This window comes from Chaetodon trifascialis, chromosome 23 (genome assembly GCF_039877785.1).
Source record: "Chaetodon trifascialis isolate fChaTrf1 chromosome 23, fChaTrf1.hap1, whole genome shotgun sequence".
Taxonomy (NCBI): domain Eukaryota; kingdom Metazoa; phylum Chordata; class Actinopteri; order Chaetodontiformes; family Chaetodontidae; genus Chaetodon; species Chaetodon trifascialis.
Genome location: NC_092078.1, coordinates 15,603,741 through 15,620,304, shown reverse-complemented (window position 1 = coordinate 15,620,304; position 16,564 = coordinate 15,603,741). Strand labels below are relative to the sequence as shown.

General features: G+C 46.0%; 1 protein-coding gene across 1 annotated transcript; it reads right to left on the bottom strand.

Annotated features, from left to right (window-relative positions):
* Positions 1-255: 255 nt before the first annotated feature.
* On the bottom strand, positions 256-16,057 carry LOC139351171 (serine/threonine-protein phosphatase PP1-beta catalytic subunit). The gene is made up of 8 exons (XM_070992927.1): positions 15,920-16,057; positions 3,233-3,364; positions 2,916-3,146; positions 2,690-2,794; positions 2,410-2,481; positions 1,252-1,403; positions 905-1,039; positions 256-822 (listed from the first exon to the last, which is right to left on the bottom strand). The coding sequence occupies exons 1-8, from the start codon at positions 15,969-15,971 to the stop codon at positions 718-720; spliced, it is 984 nt and encodes a 327-aa protein (XP_070849028.1). The 5' UTR covers positions 15,972-16,057; the 3' UTR covers positions 256-717.
* Between the last annotated feature and the right edge of the window lie 507 nt (positions 16,058-16,564).

Genomic DNA, 16,564 nt, shown 5'->3' with positions numbered 1-16,564 from the left:
AAATGTGTTCATTGTATTTTCAAGCAAACTTGGTTGCATAAGCATCAATAAATCAATTAATTTTACTTGAGTCATTCAAGTAGGCACTCCTACTCCAAATCTCTTAATCCAAGCTTAAACTTGTTTGAACCAAGTTAGCTGGATCATTACAGCTGTCTGCCACGCAAGCCTGGATGAGTTAAAGCCAGATTTCTACAGTATGAGGATCCTTCTTCTGTCACATTTCATAAGAAGCACTCAGAGAACCTCAGCCGATTGATTTCCTGTATTATTTATTGAAAACCCAGCAGTCGTCATTAATACCTGTTGTGCCCGTACAGGCAGGGGGAGTAAGGAGATGTGGTAAACTAAACTAGTTGTCATTCTGTTGTCAAGAAAATAAAAGGCAAAGGACAAAGAGACAAAAAATAATAATAAACACTCCGATATGCTACAGAATGACACCTTTGTTTTCTCTTAACACTCGTTTTTAAAAATGTTACACAGATGCAGAGAAAAAGAGGAAGAAGAGGAGCGTGTGACAGCAGTTCAGAGGGAGATAAGAAATAAGAATTCAAAGTGAAAGACAGGTTTGGGTGTGTCTTTTAAAATAGTTGTGTTCATCTGTTTTCTCCTCTGCCAAGTGTTGCTTTTGCTTTTTTTCTGTAGTGAAAAGCCGACCGGAGACCATCGTCTCTCCCTCTCGCTCTCTGCGTCTCTCCCTCCCTCCGTCCTTCTTCATCGTTTCTTTGGAGGTTGGGCTGTGCGGGGAGGAGTGACGGGCCGACCCGAGTTCATCCCTCCGTACTGGTACTTGGCTTTCTTCTCAGATGGCTTCAGGATCTGGGAATGCACACGCGGGATAGACTGTCAGCGTGTGACTACTTTAACAGAAGCGCGTCTGTACTTTGAGGGAATCTCATACCTGGAAGGAGCACATCAGGGTTTCATCCACGCTCATCATGCCGCCGGCGTTGTCGAACTCTCCGCAGTAGTTGGGAGCTGAGAACAGAGTCACCAGCTGCCGCTTGGCAAAGAACTCATAACCATCTTCTACCACCTGGGGGCGCCAGACACACAGGAATGTTAGACAGTGAAGCACTGCTTTTAAACAGACGCCATTGTCCCATATGGACATCTTTAAGCAGTGACGCCTGATCAATCGTGATCAGCCTGATTCCTGTCACGGTTTGGGAAGCTATTGAGTGTGAGTGTGAGTGTGTGTGTGTGTGTGTGTGTGTGTGTGTGTGTGTGTGTGTGTGTGTGTTGTACCTGGTGGGCTCTGCAGATGAGGTCCAGGTCGTGGCGGTTGAGGAACTTGCTGACCACATCGGCGCCAAAGGTGAAAGAGACGCCGCGGTCGTTCTCGCCCCAGCCCTGGACGTCCTTGTCTGGATCCGACCACAGCAGGTCACACAGGAGGCCTGGGGGGTCAAATGAGTCACAGCGTGAAAAGACTTCTCCTGCTCTGAATCCAGCCTTCACGTCACATTTATGGTGCGTCGGATATTAAAACGCTCCGGCCGCCCTATGTATATACACACACATTCTTCACCTCCAGACACCCTGAGAGACCATAAGAGGATCTGAGAGACGGCGGCTGCTGGGGTCTGAACACTGGCTGCCTTATAAGGACAAGAGCAACCGGGTTCGATAAAGAGGGGGCAAAGACTCTCACTTCCACTGCATCACTCAAACAACTACACCTTTCTTAGACTAAGGAAAAAGAAGTTATTTGACAACGTTATGAGCGTTAGTGAGGCTGTTTGTAACGATTTGATTGAATTAACTCTCGTACATCCTTTAAAGGATAAATAAACATGTGTCCTCCCACAGAATGTCTGTGCCTAAACACCGTCTCCTCGCCATCCTGCGTATCAGCACATGCTGAAGTCACTTCCTAAGTTCAGATTTGATTAAATGCTTTTGCTCCTTGGGCTAAAAGTAGAACCTAACTTGCGTCACTGAGGGTTTCTGGCCAGTTTTTGGCCGATTTCCTGCTCTGAGAAGCTCCATAAAACACGAGTTTGCTTTGACCCTTACGCTCAAATCAAAATTGAGCTCCTTTCATGTTTGCTACTCGTCAATCGAAGTATAAGTGGAGTTCTCAGCTCACAGCAGCATGTCAGACATGTTTTCATGCCAGCGTTTTGAAGCCAAAGAAGAAGAAGAAGCAGCAGCCAAATGAAACAAAGACAGCATCTCTATTGTAGTCAAACCAGAGGAGGAAGAAGTCCTCAGATTCTCTCCGTGAGCGACGACACTACAGTGTACAAATACCATATTACTGTTAAAAGTCTGGAAGAAAGCTATTGTGCGTGTGCGTGTGTGTGTGTGTGTGTGTGTGTGTGTGTGTGTGTGTGTGTGTGTGTGTGTGTGTGTGTGTGTGTGTGTGTGTGTGTGTGTGTGCGCGCGTGCGTGCTGACCCACCTGTGTCAGGCACATCTGTGGGTCTCATGATGCGTCTGATCTGCTCCATAGACTGCAGGTCTGGAGAGAGACCTGTGGACGACACAAAGCCATCAGTTTGTAAATCTCTTCCCAAATCTCCCTCCGGGCCTGTGCAGGTATTAACCCATATCAGCAAAGCTTTAAACTGGCTTTGACCCATTTACTTGACATCAGATTAGTGAAGAGCAAAGCATGGCGGATGCAAACTTCAAACCCAGAAACTATGCAAATAGCAAATCTCACAGAGCGAGGACGGTACCTCCGTGACAGCAGAAGATCTTCTCGTCCACTATGGCGGCGATGGGCAGGCAGTTGAAGCAGTCGGTGAACGTCTTCCACAGCTTGATGTTGAATCTGCGTTTACCTGCAAAGTCAACGGGGCAGAGAGTCAGGAGGCCTCGCGGCGGAGAACAGTGTGAGGAAATGTTGGCGCGAGCGAGGTGTGGAGCGGGTGGGATCAGGCTCGCCTCGAGCCGGGCACTCACACTCGTCGTAGAAGCCGTAGATGCGGTTGATGGAGGCACACTCGTGGTTGCCCCTGAGCAGGAAGAAGTTTTCGGGGTATTTGATCTTGTAGGCCAGCAGCAGGCAGATGGTCTCCAGAGACTGCTTCCCTCTGTCCACGTAGTCGCCCAGGAACAGGTAGTTGGCCTCTGGGGGGAAGCCGCCGTACTCGAAGAGCCTCAGCAGGTCTGTGTACTGTCCGTGAATATCGCCTGGGGATGGAGAGGAGGCAGTGATGGATGGAGGAAGGAGCAGCAGGGGGGATAATGAAGACAGACCGCATTTTAGGGTTACTGACCACAGATTTTGAGCGGAGCCTCCAGCTCCAGGAGGATGGGCTGACTGAGGAAGATCTCCCGGGACTTGATGCAGAGGCCTCGCACCTCAGCCTCCGTCATCTGGACAATCTTGCCTGGACGACATCCTCGCACTGGTGAAGGGGAGAGAAGGGACGGCAGAGGTTAAAGAATAACTGTGTGCAAGTGTGTGTTTGAGCATCATTAACACGGCTATCTGGCGGGCATAAGCTGTCCCATCAGAGTGCACGTACGTCTCCCACAGGGCGAGTTCTTCAAATGAACTTCAAGCTAAATATGGCAGGCAGCGCTCGGTCAACACACAGGATGGAAATAGCCCGTGTGTGCATTGTTGATGTTGTTGGGAGTGTTTTTGGAGGCGCTTCCTGTTGCGTAATGGAGAGGAAAAGGGGGGGGTGGGGAATGGGGTCACTGTGGTCACATGACTTGTAGGCCCATGTACAGATCTATTAAAGTGTGCAAGACTGATAATAAACTCAGCAGCTTCACAAATTGTTTCTCACCCCCAAAAGACATCTTACAGATCAGCGATGGGAAACTTCAGAGCCCAGAGGGTCACGTGGCACACATGACGCACATTTTTAGTTTGAGTAAAACATGAACAACAAACAGGCAATAAAGTAGCTCTGATGCGTTGATGTGAGCGCTCACGTAGAAGCTCCTGCTGGGCATCTTTTAAAGCAGACACACGCAGACCAGCACTGACCAGCAGAACCTCACACAGCTGCCTTTGCGATGTGAGCTTTCAACTTTCCCTGCAGTGTTTCCACGCTCTGCCACTGCCCTATATATTCCCTTCTCTTTTCCTCCTGCTTGGTAAACCACAGAAGTGGGCCAGAGCTGACTAAGACCGCTGCTGTCAGATGACACCGCAGCAACACGGTGGAAATGCTGCCAGGTGTCAAACGCCACCAAAGAGGTGAATCAACCAGACGGGGGTCAGAGGAATTGGTTTTTCACAGCAGGAGAAGTGAAGTGTGTAAAGGAGTGTGTGTGTGTGTGTCAGATTCCTGCAGGTGACTCCTGTCCACGCCCCGCCGCTCTGAAGGCGTTGTACATCTAGTTTTAAAGGACAACAGTGTGTGCAGCAGAGTGTGTGTACATGTGCAACATGACCCTGCTATTTCTGCCTGGAGATAAACACTCGCTCTGTCTGTCTCCTCTGCCGCCACAGCCGAGCACAACCTGCGATCGCGCACGACCCACCTGAAGGGTCAGATCGAGGCTATATTTAGACGGTGCAGAGGAGGGGTGAACAGAAAACACGTCGCAGGCCAAAAATCGTGCGTGTGAGGTTTTGATGCTGCCAAAGCAAAATCCCCCTGTGGTTCAGAAATGTGAACACCTTGGTCTTTTGTGTTCACTAAAGCATATGCACAAGAAAGGAGTGTGTGTGTGTGTGTACTGAAACGTGTGTGTCCACCGTCAAGAGAACGATTTCACACCCCTCCCTTTCAGCTCTGTGATGACGCGTTTGCAGGTCTGTGCTGGCTCAGCTGACAGGGAGGAAACAAACACACACACACACGCATGCACGCACGCACGCACGCACGCACGCACGCACACACACACACGCACACAGGCCTGGGAGGATCCCCTTTCATCGTATGGTTAAGTTAAGGCAGAGCTGGGAACACAAACACTTCAGTGTGTCTGTCCACACACGCGCACATGCACGTACACGCACACACAGTGACCTTGACTTCAGATCATACCACTAGGGGTTTGCGGGGAGGTATCCCAGCATCCTTTACTCCCTGTCACCACTGCACTGCAGCTTCCCCACTGAAGAGAAAGACTGAGCGATACACAGAGAGAGAGAGAGAGAGAGAGAGAGAGAGAGAGAGAGAGAGAGAGAGAGAGAGAGAGAGAGAGAGAGAGAGAGAGAGGTGGTACCCACATCTGATTACCATGGCAACCCAGCAAGACCAATTTCCAGGCTGCAAGGTGTTGGTGAGCGGAGCGGCCGCTGTGGGAGGGGCTGATGTGCAGATAAAGTGGCATCTCCGCCAACCCACGCCCTGCATACTAACATGCAGTGCGTCTGACAGCAGCAGAGGAAAGCCTACAGGAGGCCTGCACAGGTAGTGCTGCATTGACACTATCTGGCACGTCCGACCAGCTCAATCCAGCCTGGAGGGAAATGCTCTCGCTTTTAAAATATGGTTGCTGATCTTGTTCAACAGCACTTGAAAACGCCAACCTTCCTCCAATATCATTGAGTGTAGCCTAATCTTCATCTGCCAACACCAGGTTTGACCAACACATCGTCATCCCAGGTCAAAAACCAACAGCGTTCTGCCGCACTCTTCGTCATGAGCAACGTGTAAAGCCTTCCTGTCAGAAGGCATCAACGCTGGTTAACATGGTGGAAGTTGTTCAGGCACCAAAACTACTTGGTCAGGTTAGAAAAAGATTGGACAAGTCAACTGCAGGGGATGGCAAGTCTTTGTTTTTCAAAGACAGAAACAATGGCAGCTGCACCGGTCAAGAAACCCAATCTAACTTCGCCAGTTTGGGAACATTTTGGTTTTCAACAAGATGAAAAGGGAGAGCCGGCCAATTGAGAGGAGGCGATATGCTAAAAACTTTGTCCCAGAGTGGCTCGACTGAACAGACTCGACACAGCAGAAGCCGTCTGAAAGGCAGGAGGACTCAAAATACTGCAAATATCCAGAATACAGTCACAAGCACAGCTCTCACAATCGGATCTGAATTTGCCCAGCGTTGCAATACCACACAGGAGAAAGTTGAGTGAAAACAAAAACCTCCAACCTAAATCACCTCAGAGGAAACAGCTCCCTAACCATGGTACATCGGCACAATGCAACGTGTTTGAGACGATACTCATGGAGAATATGAAGAGGAAAATACGAAAGGAAGAGCTTTAACCAAGCTGTGGACTCCGTTTTGTATGGTTTTAGTCAAGAAATGTGCGTCTGTGAACTTCCCTGCTGTTAACTTTCTGTTCCTCTCTCATAAATGAAGCGGAGTGTCAGCTTTGATTTGATTGGCACTGATATTCCTGCTTCATTGGCAACACTGTTGGCGTGGATTGGTTTACAGATTCTGTCTGCTGAATGTTTGCTTGGCTAATTAATGCTCGTTTGACTTAAAGGGAGCTTTGTCTGGGTTGTATTTGTTGGTTTTCTGAGTCTACTGAAACTGAACTGAAACGAGCTGCAAGCTGTTTAAATCTGTCAGCTTGGACTTTGGGAAAGCTGCTTGCTGGCTGTTAGCTGGCCAACAGGTTCAACACGCTGCACTGTACTCCAGCTCTCACAACCTCAACGACGGGCAGTCCAAACCATGCCGTGTTCATCAGTTCCTCACTTCTGTCTCAGGGGACGCAGGCAGAATGAAACAGCTGTCCAGCTCCACCTCGCCGCAGCCTCATCTGGACTGGAGGAAACCCAGGGCCCACTTGATCTTGCCAGCTGGGAGGACTGGTGAAAATCTCCTCTTTGAGGAGATTTCTGTTGCAATTCATCTCTCCTAATTTGGTCACATCTGACTGAGATGTTCGGTCACACTCTGACCTCTTCGGACTGAACATGGAGTCTTTTCTCCAGCTCAATACAAAGGGAGGATCAGCTGTTCTCTCCATCTCTGCTTCTCTTTCACGGGCCTCCTTTTCCTCTTTATTGGTCAGTTGCGTTCTTGGCTGAGATTGAGCTCCCAGGTCGTCGCCTTCCTCCGCCTTGCCAGTGAGCTGTGCTGATGTCAGAGGACAGCTCTGCCTCGTAACCCCCTCCCATGGCGGTTTTTGCATTCCAGACAGCTCACAGACCCTTCAGACCTCCACAGCTCTGACTGTACCGGGCTCGAGCGCAGCCTGGGACACACACATCTGCAAGACGCATCAAAACTTTAAGACTGTTATTTTGAAAATGACGTGAGCCTTCCAGGTTTCAAAAAAGGCTTCTGGATGGAACGATGACTAACGTGAAACCTCATGAGGAAAGTAAGAACAGGGACGTTAACAGATCTAAAGCTGAGCAAACACAAAGGCTGCGTTTCATTTCATGTTTCAGACCTTGAATTTATAGAATTAAAACTTTTTCTCAGGCGCACACATACTGCTAACTAATGAAACGGTCTGAGGCGATGTCCTCAGACGTCTGTGTGTTGAAGATATTCAGTTTGTGAAAAGCAGCAAATCGTCACACTGGAGAAACTGTGAACAGACTTTTGAAATGATGAAACAATTAAGCAATTATCAACACAACTGCAGATATTCTGAGAAACGACTCATTGCTTCCACTCAAAGGAAATGTACTTGTTTGAGAAAGTCATTTAATGCTCCGCTGGAAGCTGTAACGCAGCCGATTTCATATTTTTGGCATTTAAAATCACTTTTCTCGCAAAAACGTCAAAACTTCTTAATCAAAAGCCTCAGACGTGAGCAACTTCCAGCTTTTCTTACTCTTACGTGACAGTAAACAAAGAATCTTCAGTATTTGGACTGTTAGTTGACTGAAATTCAGCAGAGTAACTGCCGTGTTTCATGTTTCCTGAGATTTTCGAACACTTAAGAAAATAACGAGCAGATCAATGAATTTAAAAAGTTTTTGGAGGCAATTTTGCTTACTTATATAAAATGTGAGCTGAGATAGTTTAACCACCTCTACAGTCTCACAGTGCTGCCACCCAAAACTGCTTGCTAATCTTTGTTACAGTGATTAATCTTCCTAGGTACAAATGAGCCAGTGTTCCCTGAATTAAAGTCCAGCTGCCTACAGTTGGCAAGTTAATTCACTAAACATTTGGGTTCTGCCCAACCCACCATTGTGCTGCTCGTTGAACCACGCCACAGTTGTTACAGCACACAACTCGTCACGCTCTCAGCACACAATTAAACTGACTAGTCTTGCAAATGACTTCACAAGCATTAAGTAAGTTGGAGGACAATACTGGTGTTTAGCAGGAGCACGCCTGTCAGCAGCTTTCTAAGGAGTCGCACAGGTTCGAGATGCTCCTTACACTTACACCAGTGAAGGGACTTTGCTTTCTATCCTCTTAACAAGGAGGAAAATAAGAATTGTAGAGCTTTTTCACATAAATGGCAAATCTAAAGACATAAAGGCGTCGTTCCTGTATCTAAAAGGAGGAGTCTGGTTTTCAGTCATCATTTTTTTCTGCTTCACTGGTTGCAAACTACTTGCTGAGGGCCGAGGGGGTCAGCTACTTCTTCCATTTATTGAAGCAGAGTTCAGTTAAACAGAGCCGGAGAGAGAGAGAGAGAGAGAGAGAGAGAGAGAGAGAGAGAGAGAGAGAGAGAGAGAGAGAGAGAGAGAGAGAGAGAGAGATAAAGGCAGATTGCGTCTTGAAGGCATTGCCATATATGGACGCTACTGTATGGAGGAAGGAGGAAGTGAGCCTGTCAGTCAGGACAAAGAGGGACCGCTTGAAGGCTCTGCTGTATGAGGCAGAAAGAGAACAAGACCGGCCAGGCACAGGCCGGGACTCCGTCAGCGAGTCAAGGTCCACAACAATGTAACGGCTGTCAGCTGCCCCGGCAAAGAGCTGCATGAGCCTGTTCACATCAACAAGAAAACATCGGGCGACGTCAGCGCAATATCATGAGCTTAAAAACAGGACTGACCCCTAGAGGTCAAGTATTCAACTGTTGAGCTGTTAGCGCGCTTTTCAGTCTGTTCTTTGATTCAGCTGCGGCAAAACAGCTCGACAACAAGAACTACATTTGCAATTCTTCACGTAGACATGCGGCTGTCTACGGGATAACAAACCACACCAGACACGCAGTGCAAGCTTGCAATGCTTTGCACTACAAACATATTTAAGTGAGCGCCTGAGGTAGCTAAACCTGAATTCAGTGATTTTTTTGCCACCTGGAGGGGGGCGCAACAAGCTGTAAACGGTGAACGTTAGCAATCAGTTACCCATTTACACATCCAGCACAGGCAGAGAACCATTACCCTTCTTTTGAAACGTGATTTTACATTTTTCTCTAATAGCCGAGCAAAGATATACAAAAGATTGTCTAATGGGTCAAGCAGAGCCATGAATTTTAAGCAGGTATGACTGTGCATGTTTTAGTCACTGCAGCACCAATAAAGATGCCCTGTCAGACCTTTTCTAGCACTCCACCTCCATTCTCTATTCTTTCCAGCTGGGCACAGGGCCAGCAGCTCCCCTCCACTCCTCCATCTAACCCTCTCCCACACAGGGTTGATGGAAAACAGTGACCCCCTCAGTGAACGAGAAGCACAAAGTAACTCTGGCGAGGAGAGCGGGAGCGATTCTTAAGGCAGAAATCCCGACTGCGATGGCATTTCTGTGCGGGCTTTGCATTTTCAGAGGACGTTTTGTTCGCCCCTAAGTGCCATGGCTGAATGGCGGTCTTTGTGGGGCGAAAGAAAGGATGAAATTGAGAGGAGAGACTGGAGGAGAAATAAACAGGAGGCATGGCTAGAGGAAAGCGGGAGCGACGGAGAGGGGAGAAAACGAGAGAAACGTAGGCAGAAAGTGAAGCCCGAGCGAGGGAGACACAGACAGCAAGGGAGTGAATAGAAGGAGAGGGGAGGGCGGGTTTATTGGAAAGCCTAGCCGGGGCAGCTGAAAAGCCTGGGTGAGCTCTGTGCCACGTTTGGTGCCAGGGGGTGAACGCTCCCTGCCGCACAGGCTCCACCATTGTTGTTTCCATAACAGAGTGCCACGGAAGCAGCCTGAACGCCACGCAACACAGCAGCAGTCCTCCACGTCCGACGAAAACAAGGAGGGCGACACCAGGGTAGTGTGCTCTGAAAGAGAACAACAACACACTACAAAAGGCCTCAACGCTGCGTCATCAACTGTTATATATCAGAATTAAATAGTTTTTTTCCAATGCCAATTCATTCATTATTGCATCTTCCTATAAATGTGCTTATTATTATTATTGGCTGACGGACGCTGATGAGATTTCCTTGTGTTAAAGCAACTGAGTCAGTGACATTTAAGTAACAAAGTTAGCTACCCAGCTGATTTCTTAGGTAACGCTGAATAAAGTACTGGGCTGCAGTGTTCAAAGTAGATGCAGACTGTCCAAAAACTGATATTCAGCAGTCAGTGATGATTCCATTTCAGGAAATAAAACACAACCTGCACAGCTCCGACACACACAAATGCTCTTTGGGAGATTTTATGTACCCATACAAGGCAACAACTCTCTGGCGTCTTTGCCCATAAACCAAAATGACAAAATGGCTCCGAAATGCAACTTTCCATCCTGCCTCCCCCCCTGCCGCTGGCTCATGTATGGTACTGTAGTGTTGATTGTGCCACATAAAGCTACGAGCCACCTGTGCTGGCAGGCCAGACACAGGGCCTGTTGTCGCTAAAGCCTGGGCCAGTGCGGACTTAGCATGGGCACGTCAGGAGAGCTGGGGCCTGTAATAGCTGCTTCGCTGGATCACATAGACACAGTGCAGCAATAGTAAAAACTAATGACAAGGAGGGGCTTGGAATGAACTCAACTGACAGAAAAAACACAGGGTTTGTTCAGTAAACTGCACACAAACATGCGGGGAAGGAGATGTGCATTCTTGCTGAGGCATGCTGTTGCTGTCTGCCGCACAGAGACATTTCCATGAACGCGGTGAAAAATGCAACATCGGCTCAAATGTGCTGCAACCGGCTCTGGCGACTCTTCTGTGAGATGTGAAACACACTCCTGAGAGTTGAATTGAAGCAGCAGATGACTGATTGATCCGCCACAGCGTCATGCAATGCTGCGTAATGGCTGTGATATTGATTTGTTTCTCGCCGCAGCGACAGGACGTCACACCCCTGCGATTAGACACCTAACCACATTTAAGGAGTGTATGTTTTTTTCCAAATCAACTCCACACACTAGAGTAGGCAGTCAGGAATGCCTTTCCCTTGACAATAAACACCAGGACTTGGAAAAAGAGAACTTCTCTAACTTTGAGCTAACGTACCACGAACACAACAATACGCTCAACGCCAGAACGGGCATCATATTACCGTGGTATTACCGTAATGCTGTGACAGTCCTAGCTATAAGTGGGCCCAATTTGGAAAACTATGTTGCAGTCCACTGGGACAGAGGCAGGGACATGAACTGGTCACATGGTTGCAGCAGTATGCTGTAGTATGAAAACTGATGGTTATCATAGCACGTACACTGGCTTATCTCTGCTACTGAATTATACTGTATTAGTGTTATTAAAGAAGAGACATATGGGGGAGACTTAACATGCAAACTGAGTGCATGACATCAACATCCAGACAGACAGACAGACACAGACATAGAAATGCCACTTCAATTACACAGACGAATCACCTGGGTGGTTTAATCAGTTAATCTAAACACCTTTGTGTTGCTCACCTTTGTTTCACTCTGACTCACAAGAATGCAAATGACAAGTAATTGTGCTCGGAGTGACAAATGAAACCAGAGAGGCCAGAAAGCTGCGCGCTGAGGACACCAAGGAGGCCTCACTGACTGTAAACCATGTTGTCAGTCGATCAGGTTTAGCCTGTTGGCTAGACAACGCCTGTCAATCCCTCCACCAAACAACTGCTGAAGGACATGTGCGCTGTGTGTGCGTCTTTGCTTTGGATGTTCACACACACACACGCTCTGAACGTGTAGATTCATTTCAAAATGCACCTTTTTCTCTACACAGAGCCTAGGTTTTGCACACTGGTCTGGTGTTGTAGATGGGAAAAGACAAACAATCTGGTGTACGCTTGCATGAGGTGATGCCAATTTCCCATTTTTGTCCGTGAATTTGGACAGAAGAGCCGACAATAATAGAAGGCTCTGCATTAGGTGCTTCTTTGAGCCCATATCATCCATTACAATCACAGAACCTACAACTTGCCAGGTAGGATATACTACATCAGCCTTAACTTCTATAAACACTTATATGTGGTGAATGTAGTATCTGTAGGCAAGATACTTGGCAAGATTTTGGCATCGGATGGGTTCTGGTTCCTGTTTGTAGTCCATGTAATATTGGCCCATCCTGTTGGAGCGGGCTTTGGTTGCTAAATGATAACCAATGCCTGCATCAGCCTTAGCTCTATGTTCTGCGCTAATTGCCAAATGTTAGCTTGCACACACGCAAAACTAAAGCAGTGAACATGGTAAATATTACACTCATTAAACATCAGCAAGTTAGCATTTAGCTGAAACCACAGCTGCCAGCATAGCTTTAGATTCTTAGTCTTGTTAAAATAAGACGGGATTTCCCAGAAACTCAGTTGCTTTCTCAAAAACACAACACTGCCTATTTGATTTTTTCCTTACAGCACTGCATGAACATATTGGCTGGGATTTTAGGGATGTGATGTTTTGTAATTGTTAATGATTTACTAAGGTTAAAACACCACTTCACATCATCAGGGCTCAATACGAAAAGGCATTAGAGATGTACCGATGCTGATATCGGATATCGGTCCAGTGCTGACTCAAATAGCTGGATCAGGTATCAGTGACAATGGACCGATGTGGGATCAGATATTTTAATACAGAACACTTAAGTACATTTCTAGCTATGCATTCAGTATCATTTATTTATTACATTTTGTTTTCCAAAGTCTAGCCTGATGTTGCCTTACACACAAAAGGCATTATTGGATTGCAAAATTGAACAACTGAGCTGAAAGTCTGTATTACTCTTTCTACACACTCCCTCCTGTGGGTGTGGGTGTGGGTGCATGTGCGCGTGTGTGTGTGTGTGTGTGTGTGTGTGTGTGTGTGTGTGTGTGTGTGTGTGTGTGTGTGTGTGTGTGTGTGTGTGTCACCAGGAGGGTAGGTTCATTTCGACCAGAGACAGCTGTGCCTGTTGACATTTAGTAGGATATCAGAGCGCTCTCCATATGTGCGTCTGTCGTGCATAAGTATGTCGGTTCCTGACTGGCACCAGAGATCACTGAAAAAGTGAGAGATCAACCTCCTATTGAAGTGTTTAAGGAAATCCCATCCAAAGCCACTGACAGGCCGTTCAGTTAACATCTAAATGAAAGCAGGCTGTAGATGTAATCTGGTGGAGTAAAGTAATAAGGGATAACAAGGTTTCATCAGTAAGGAAGAGCCTACGAGGTCTTTGTGCTGCTGAAAGGTCAAGTCTTAAAATAAGACACAGCCCCTGTGAAGACAAACTGATACACAAGGTACAGTTTGAGGGTGTCATATTTGTATTTCTGCCTCTATATATTTCACATATGTCTCCTTGTATGAGACCAGTATCAGTTTTTCTAACAAAGTACAGGAAGCTGGCCCTGAATGTCTGGTCAGATCTTTAATTTCTTCTTCATTGATCTCGAGCAGAACCATTAGTCCATTAAGCAACTGACAGAATTAACCAGCAGCAATGTTGATAACTGAATAACCAATAAATCAGCTGAGCAAACTTCATCTGCTAATGAAGATGAAAATATTATTACAGTTAAGAGCTCCACATCAGACGAATGAGCGGACCTTGAGTGGAGTCAACAGTTTTTGCCAGTTTTAGAACATTTTATCTCAGCTTGTGTTTACACAACATTTGCATTCAGGAACTTTTTGTACAAAAGTCTGTTTCTGCATTTCTCAAACTAAGGTCTCATTTTCGTAACTGCACCAAAACGTGGACATTGTACCGGCACTCTTTCGTGGACAATATTGAAACTTAAAAAGTGGTTACATTTACATCAAACTCTGGTTTGATCCAGAAGTGTCACCATTCGGAAGAAACCACTAGTGCTGAGTCTGCTTCTCTGTTGGTACTTTCACACCGAAAATGAGCCAGCCGGATATAAACTGGCCATAGATGGAAAGAGAAAGTGGCTGAAAGAAGATGGATGGTTGGATATATTCACAGCTCACATCTGGAAGCTTTTAAGGCTCGATCCCTCCAATTTCCTCCACTGAGGTTTCCTCGTCGCTGCATAAAAAAGCAACTAAGCACGTAGCCAGCTAACTAGCTACATCATAGCCTTGCCCTGCACACAATACAGGCTCACAGTGTTGTTACTGTACAGCTGACGCACACAAAGAGCAAACAAGCACTATTATGTAACTCACACCAATCAATCCAGATGATTAGGTTCTACTGACATGTTGATCCACAGTGTGCTCATTCATTAGCATACGCTGCCAAACTGTGTACATCCGTGTGTGATTTTCAGCACACCGAACTGTGTTTGAGACAGACAATCGATCTTGAGTGTTTGTTCACCACTGCCTTGGCTGTCCACATATTTACTGAAGACACAGAGGGACAGTGTCTCCCTGTTCTCAAGGGAATGAAAAGACAAGAGAAAGACAGACAGATCAGCTAACCTATGCCAGGATCTCTTATTTAACACTGCATGCACTGCTTCCAACACATAACAATGGCGTAGGAGCAACAACACTTTCTTCGAAAGTACTGGCGTTACTTTTGTGCAGTATTAACAGACTAAAATCTAATGGCTTTAGAAAAAAACTGACCCAAATTGTACCCAAACATGCATAACAGCTACCTGAACAGATAGAAACACATGACAGGCACCTTTCTGAATCAATGTCATTGACAGCTATACTGGGAAAGATCTTACAGTATTTTGGTTTGGTTTTTAAAGTTTGGTCATTTCTTTGTTTTTTAATCAATCTGCCAACAGTTGCATTACTGTTTAAATATCTGCAGCCCAACAGGCTAAATCTATGCACTGCCGTGGTTAATAGAAATAATGGCAACTTTGAGACAGAGTATGGTTCATAAATGTGCCAAAATACTGGGCATGGAATTCTAAAATATGTGGGGTAAAGCCGACAAAAGTTGCTTAACTTTAAAAAGCTTACAGGACACAAACTCTGGAGGTTTAGAAGTGGAATATCATCGAGGCCTGTGGCTTGTGTAAATGTTACCGTTCAGCAATAGTTCATATAAACATCATAACCCTGTGACGCTCCTTCCCCTTACACCAAAGTCCATTTGAAAACTTGACATTGTCTTTTTTTGGTGTGTTAGCAAACTATTCACACATACTACAACCAACATTTTAGATTTCGTCAGGGACCAGACAACTATTCTGCGATTTTCGGTATACTTTATACATCCAGCTGCACTTTGTTTTAAGAGATCGATCAACTTATGGGACTGACATGCATCAAAAGCTACCGCCCACCATGGTGGACATTGTTGTAAATAGCTTGTGGAAATATAAGGTACAGGGTTTTTCCTCAAGTTAAAGCTTCTTTGCTAGTGTTTTGAACGCTACATGCCAATGTGATTACACCAATACTGATGTAATAGAGGTATTGCGACATTATTCAAAGCAGCATTACATTTCTATAGTTAGGTTAGTTTGATTTGGCTGACAGTCTCCCCTGAACTCGTCATTTCGGGGAACAACCAACGGTCCAAATATAACTTTGTTACCATTCTATCGTTAACGCACACTTTCACACAAAAAATCGAATATGAAAAGACTGAAGCGTAATTTGCTATGAATTCGTGATAACTTGACTGAAGGTGTGCCTGTGTTTCGCATTACCGACAGACGGGACTGGTCCTGTCCACTCCTTCACCGGGATAAGCTAGCAAGTAACGTTAACGTTAAAGCGAGCCATTTTCTCGTAAACTCGTGGCAAAACGAGACCTTGAAAGCCTTCGAATACTATCGCCGCAAACAACAGAATAACATAAATGTGGTGTAGTTGCCAAACTCACCCTCTAGAAGCCTGGAAATCAGCGAGTCAACGTCCAACTCCCCCTCCGCCATTTCTGTAACGAGAACAGGTCTGCCCGCCGCAGTCTGAAGCTAGCTGGGCAGGCACCGCCTCACTGCACTGAAATGCACCGCCAACCTCCTCCCACTCACCGGCCACCCATTTAAGTCTATGATGCTGCTTTAAAATACCCCTCGGATATTCTAACTTCCTTTACAGAAAAGGGAAAGCTAAGAGCTTTATATTTGCCATAATGGGACTTAATGTTTTTTTAAGTGATATTTGAAGGGTTCATTTGCAACAGCAGTTATCTCCATTTTCATTTACTTTCCTAATTCCCCCCCCCCCCCCACTCCTGAGAATTAACTGGTTTTGGGTTATTTGAATATCTCTTTTTTTTACTTTCAGAAATTATTATATTATATATTATATTATTATTGATGTTGTTGTTACAGTCAAAGGATTATCAATCAAACTGGTGCTGAGTTATTCACATTTATTTCCAAAGTCAAAGCAGACTTGTGTAGTCAGTGCCACATAGTGGCACCACATAATGCCATTAATTATTATTTATTTGGAAAATAAATAACAGCTGTGGTCTTGGTTATGATTCATCAAACCGACATCAAATAATTCCCCATGTCAA

Coding starts and splice junctions, on each gene's coding strand:
- LOC139351171 (XM_070992927.1), bottom strand. CDS start 15,971: ATGGCGGAGGGGGAGTTGGACGTTGACTCGCTGATTTCCAGGCTTCTA. Junction 3,147..3,232: donor GGCTCCGCTCAAAATCTGTG/GTCAGTAACCCT, acceptor CTCCATCCCCAG/GCGATATTCACGGACAGTAC. Junction 1,040..1,251: donor TCATCTGCAGAGCCCACCAG/GTACAACACACA, acceptor TGGCGCCCCCAG/GTGGTAGAAGATGGTTATGA.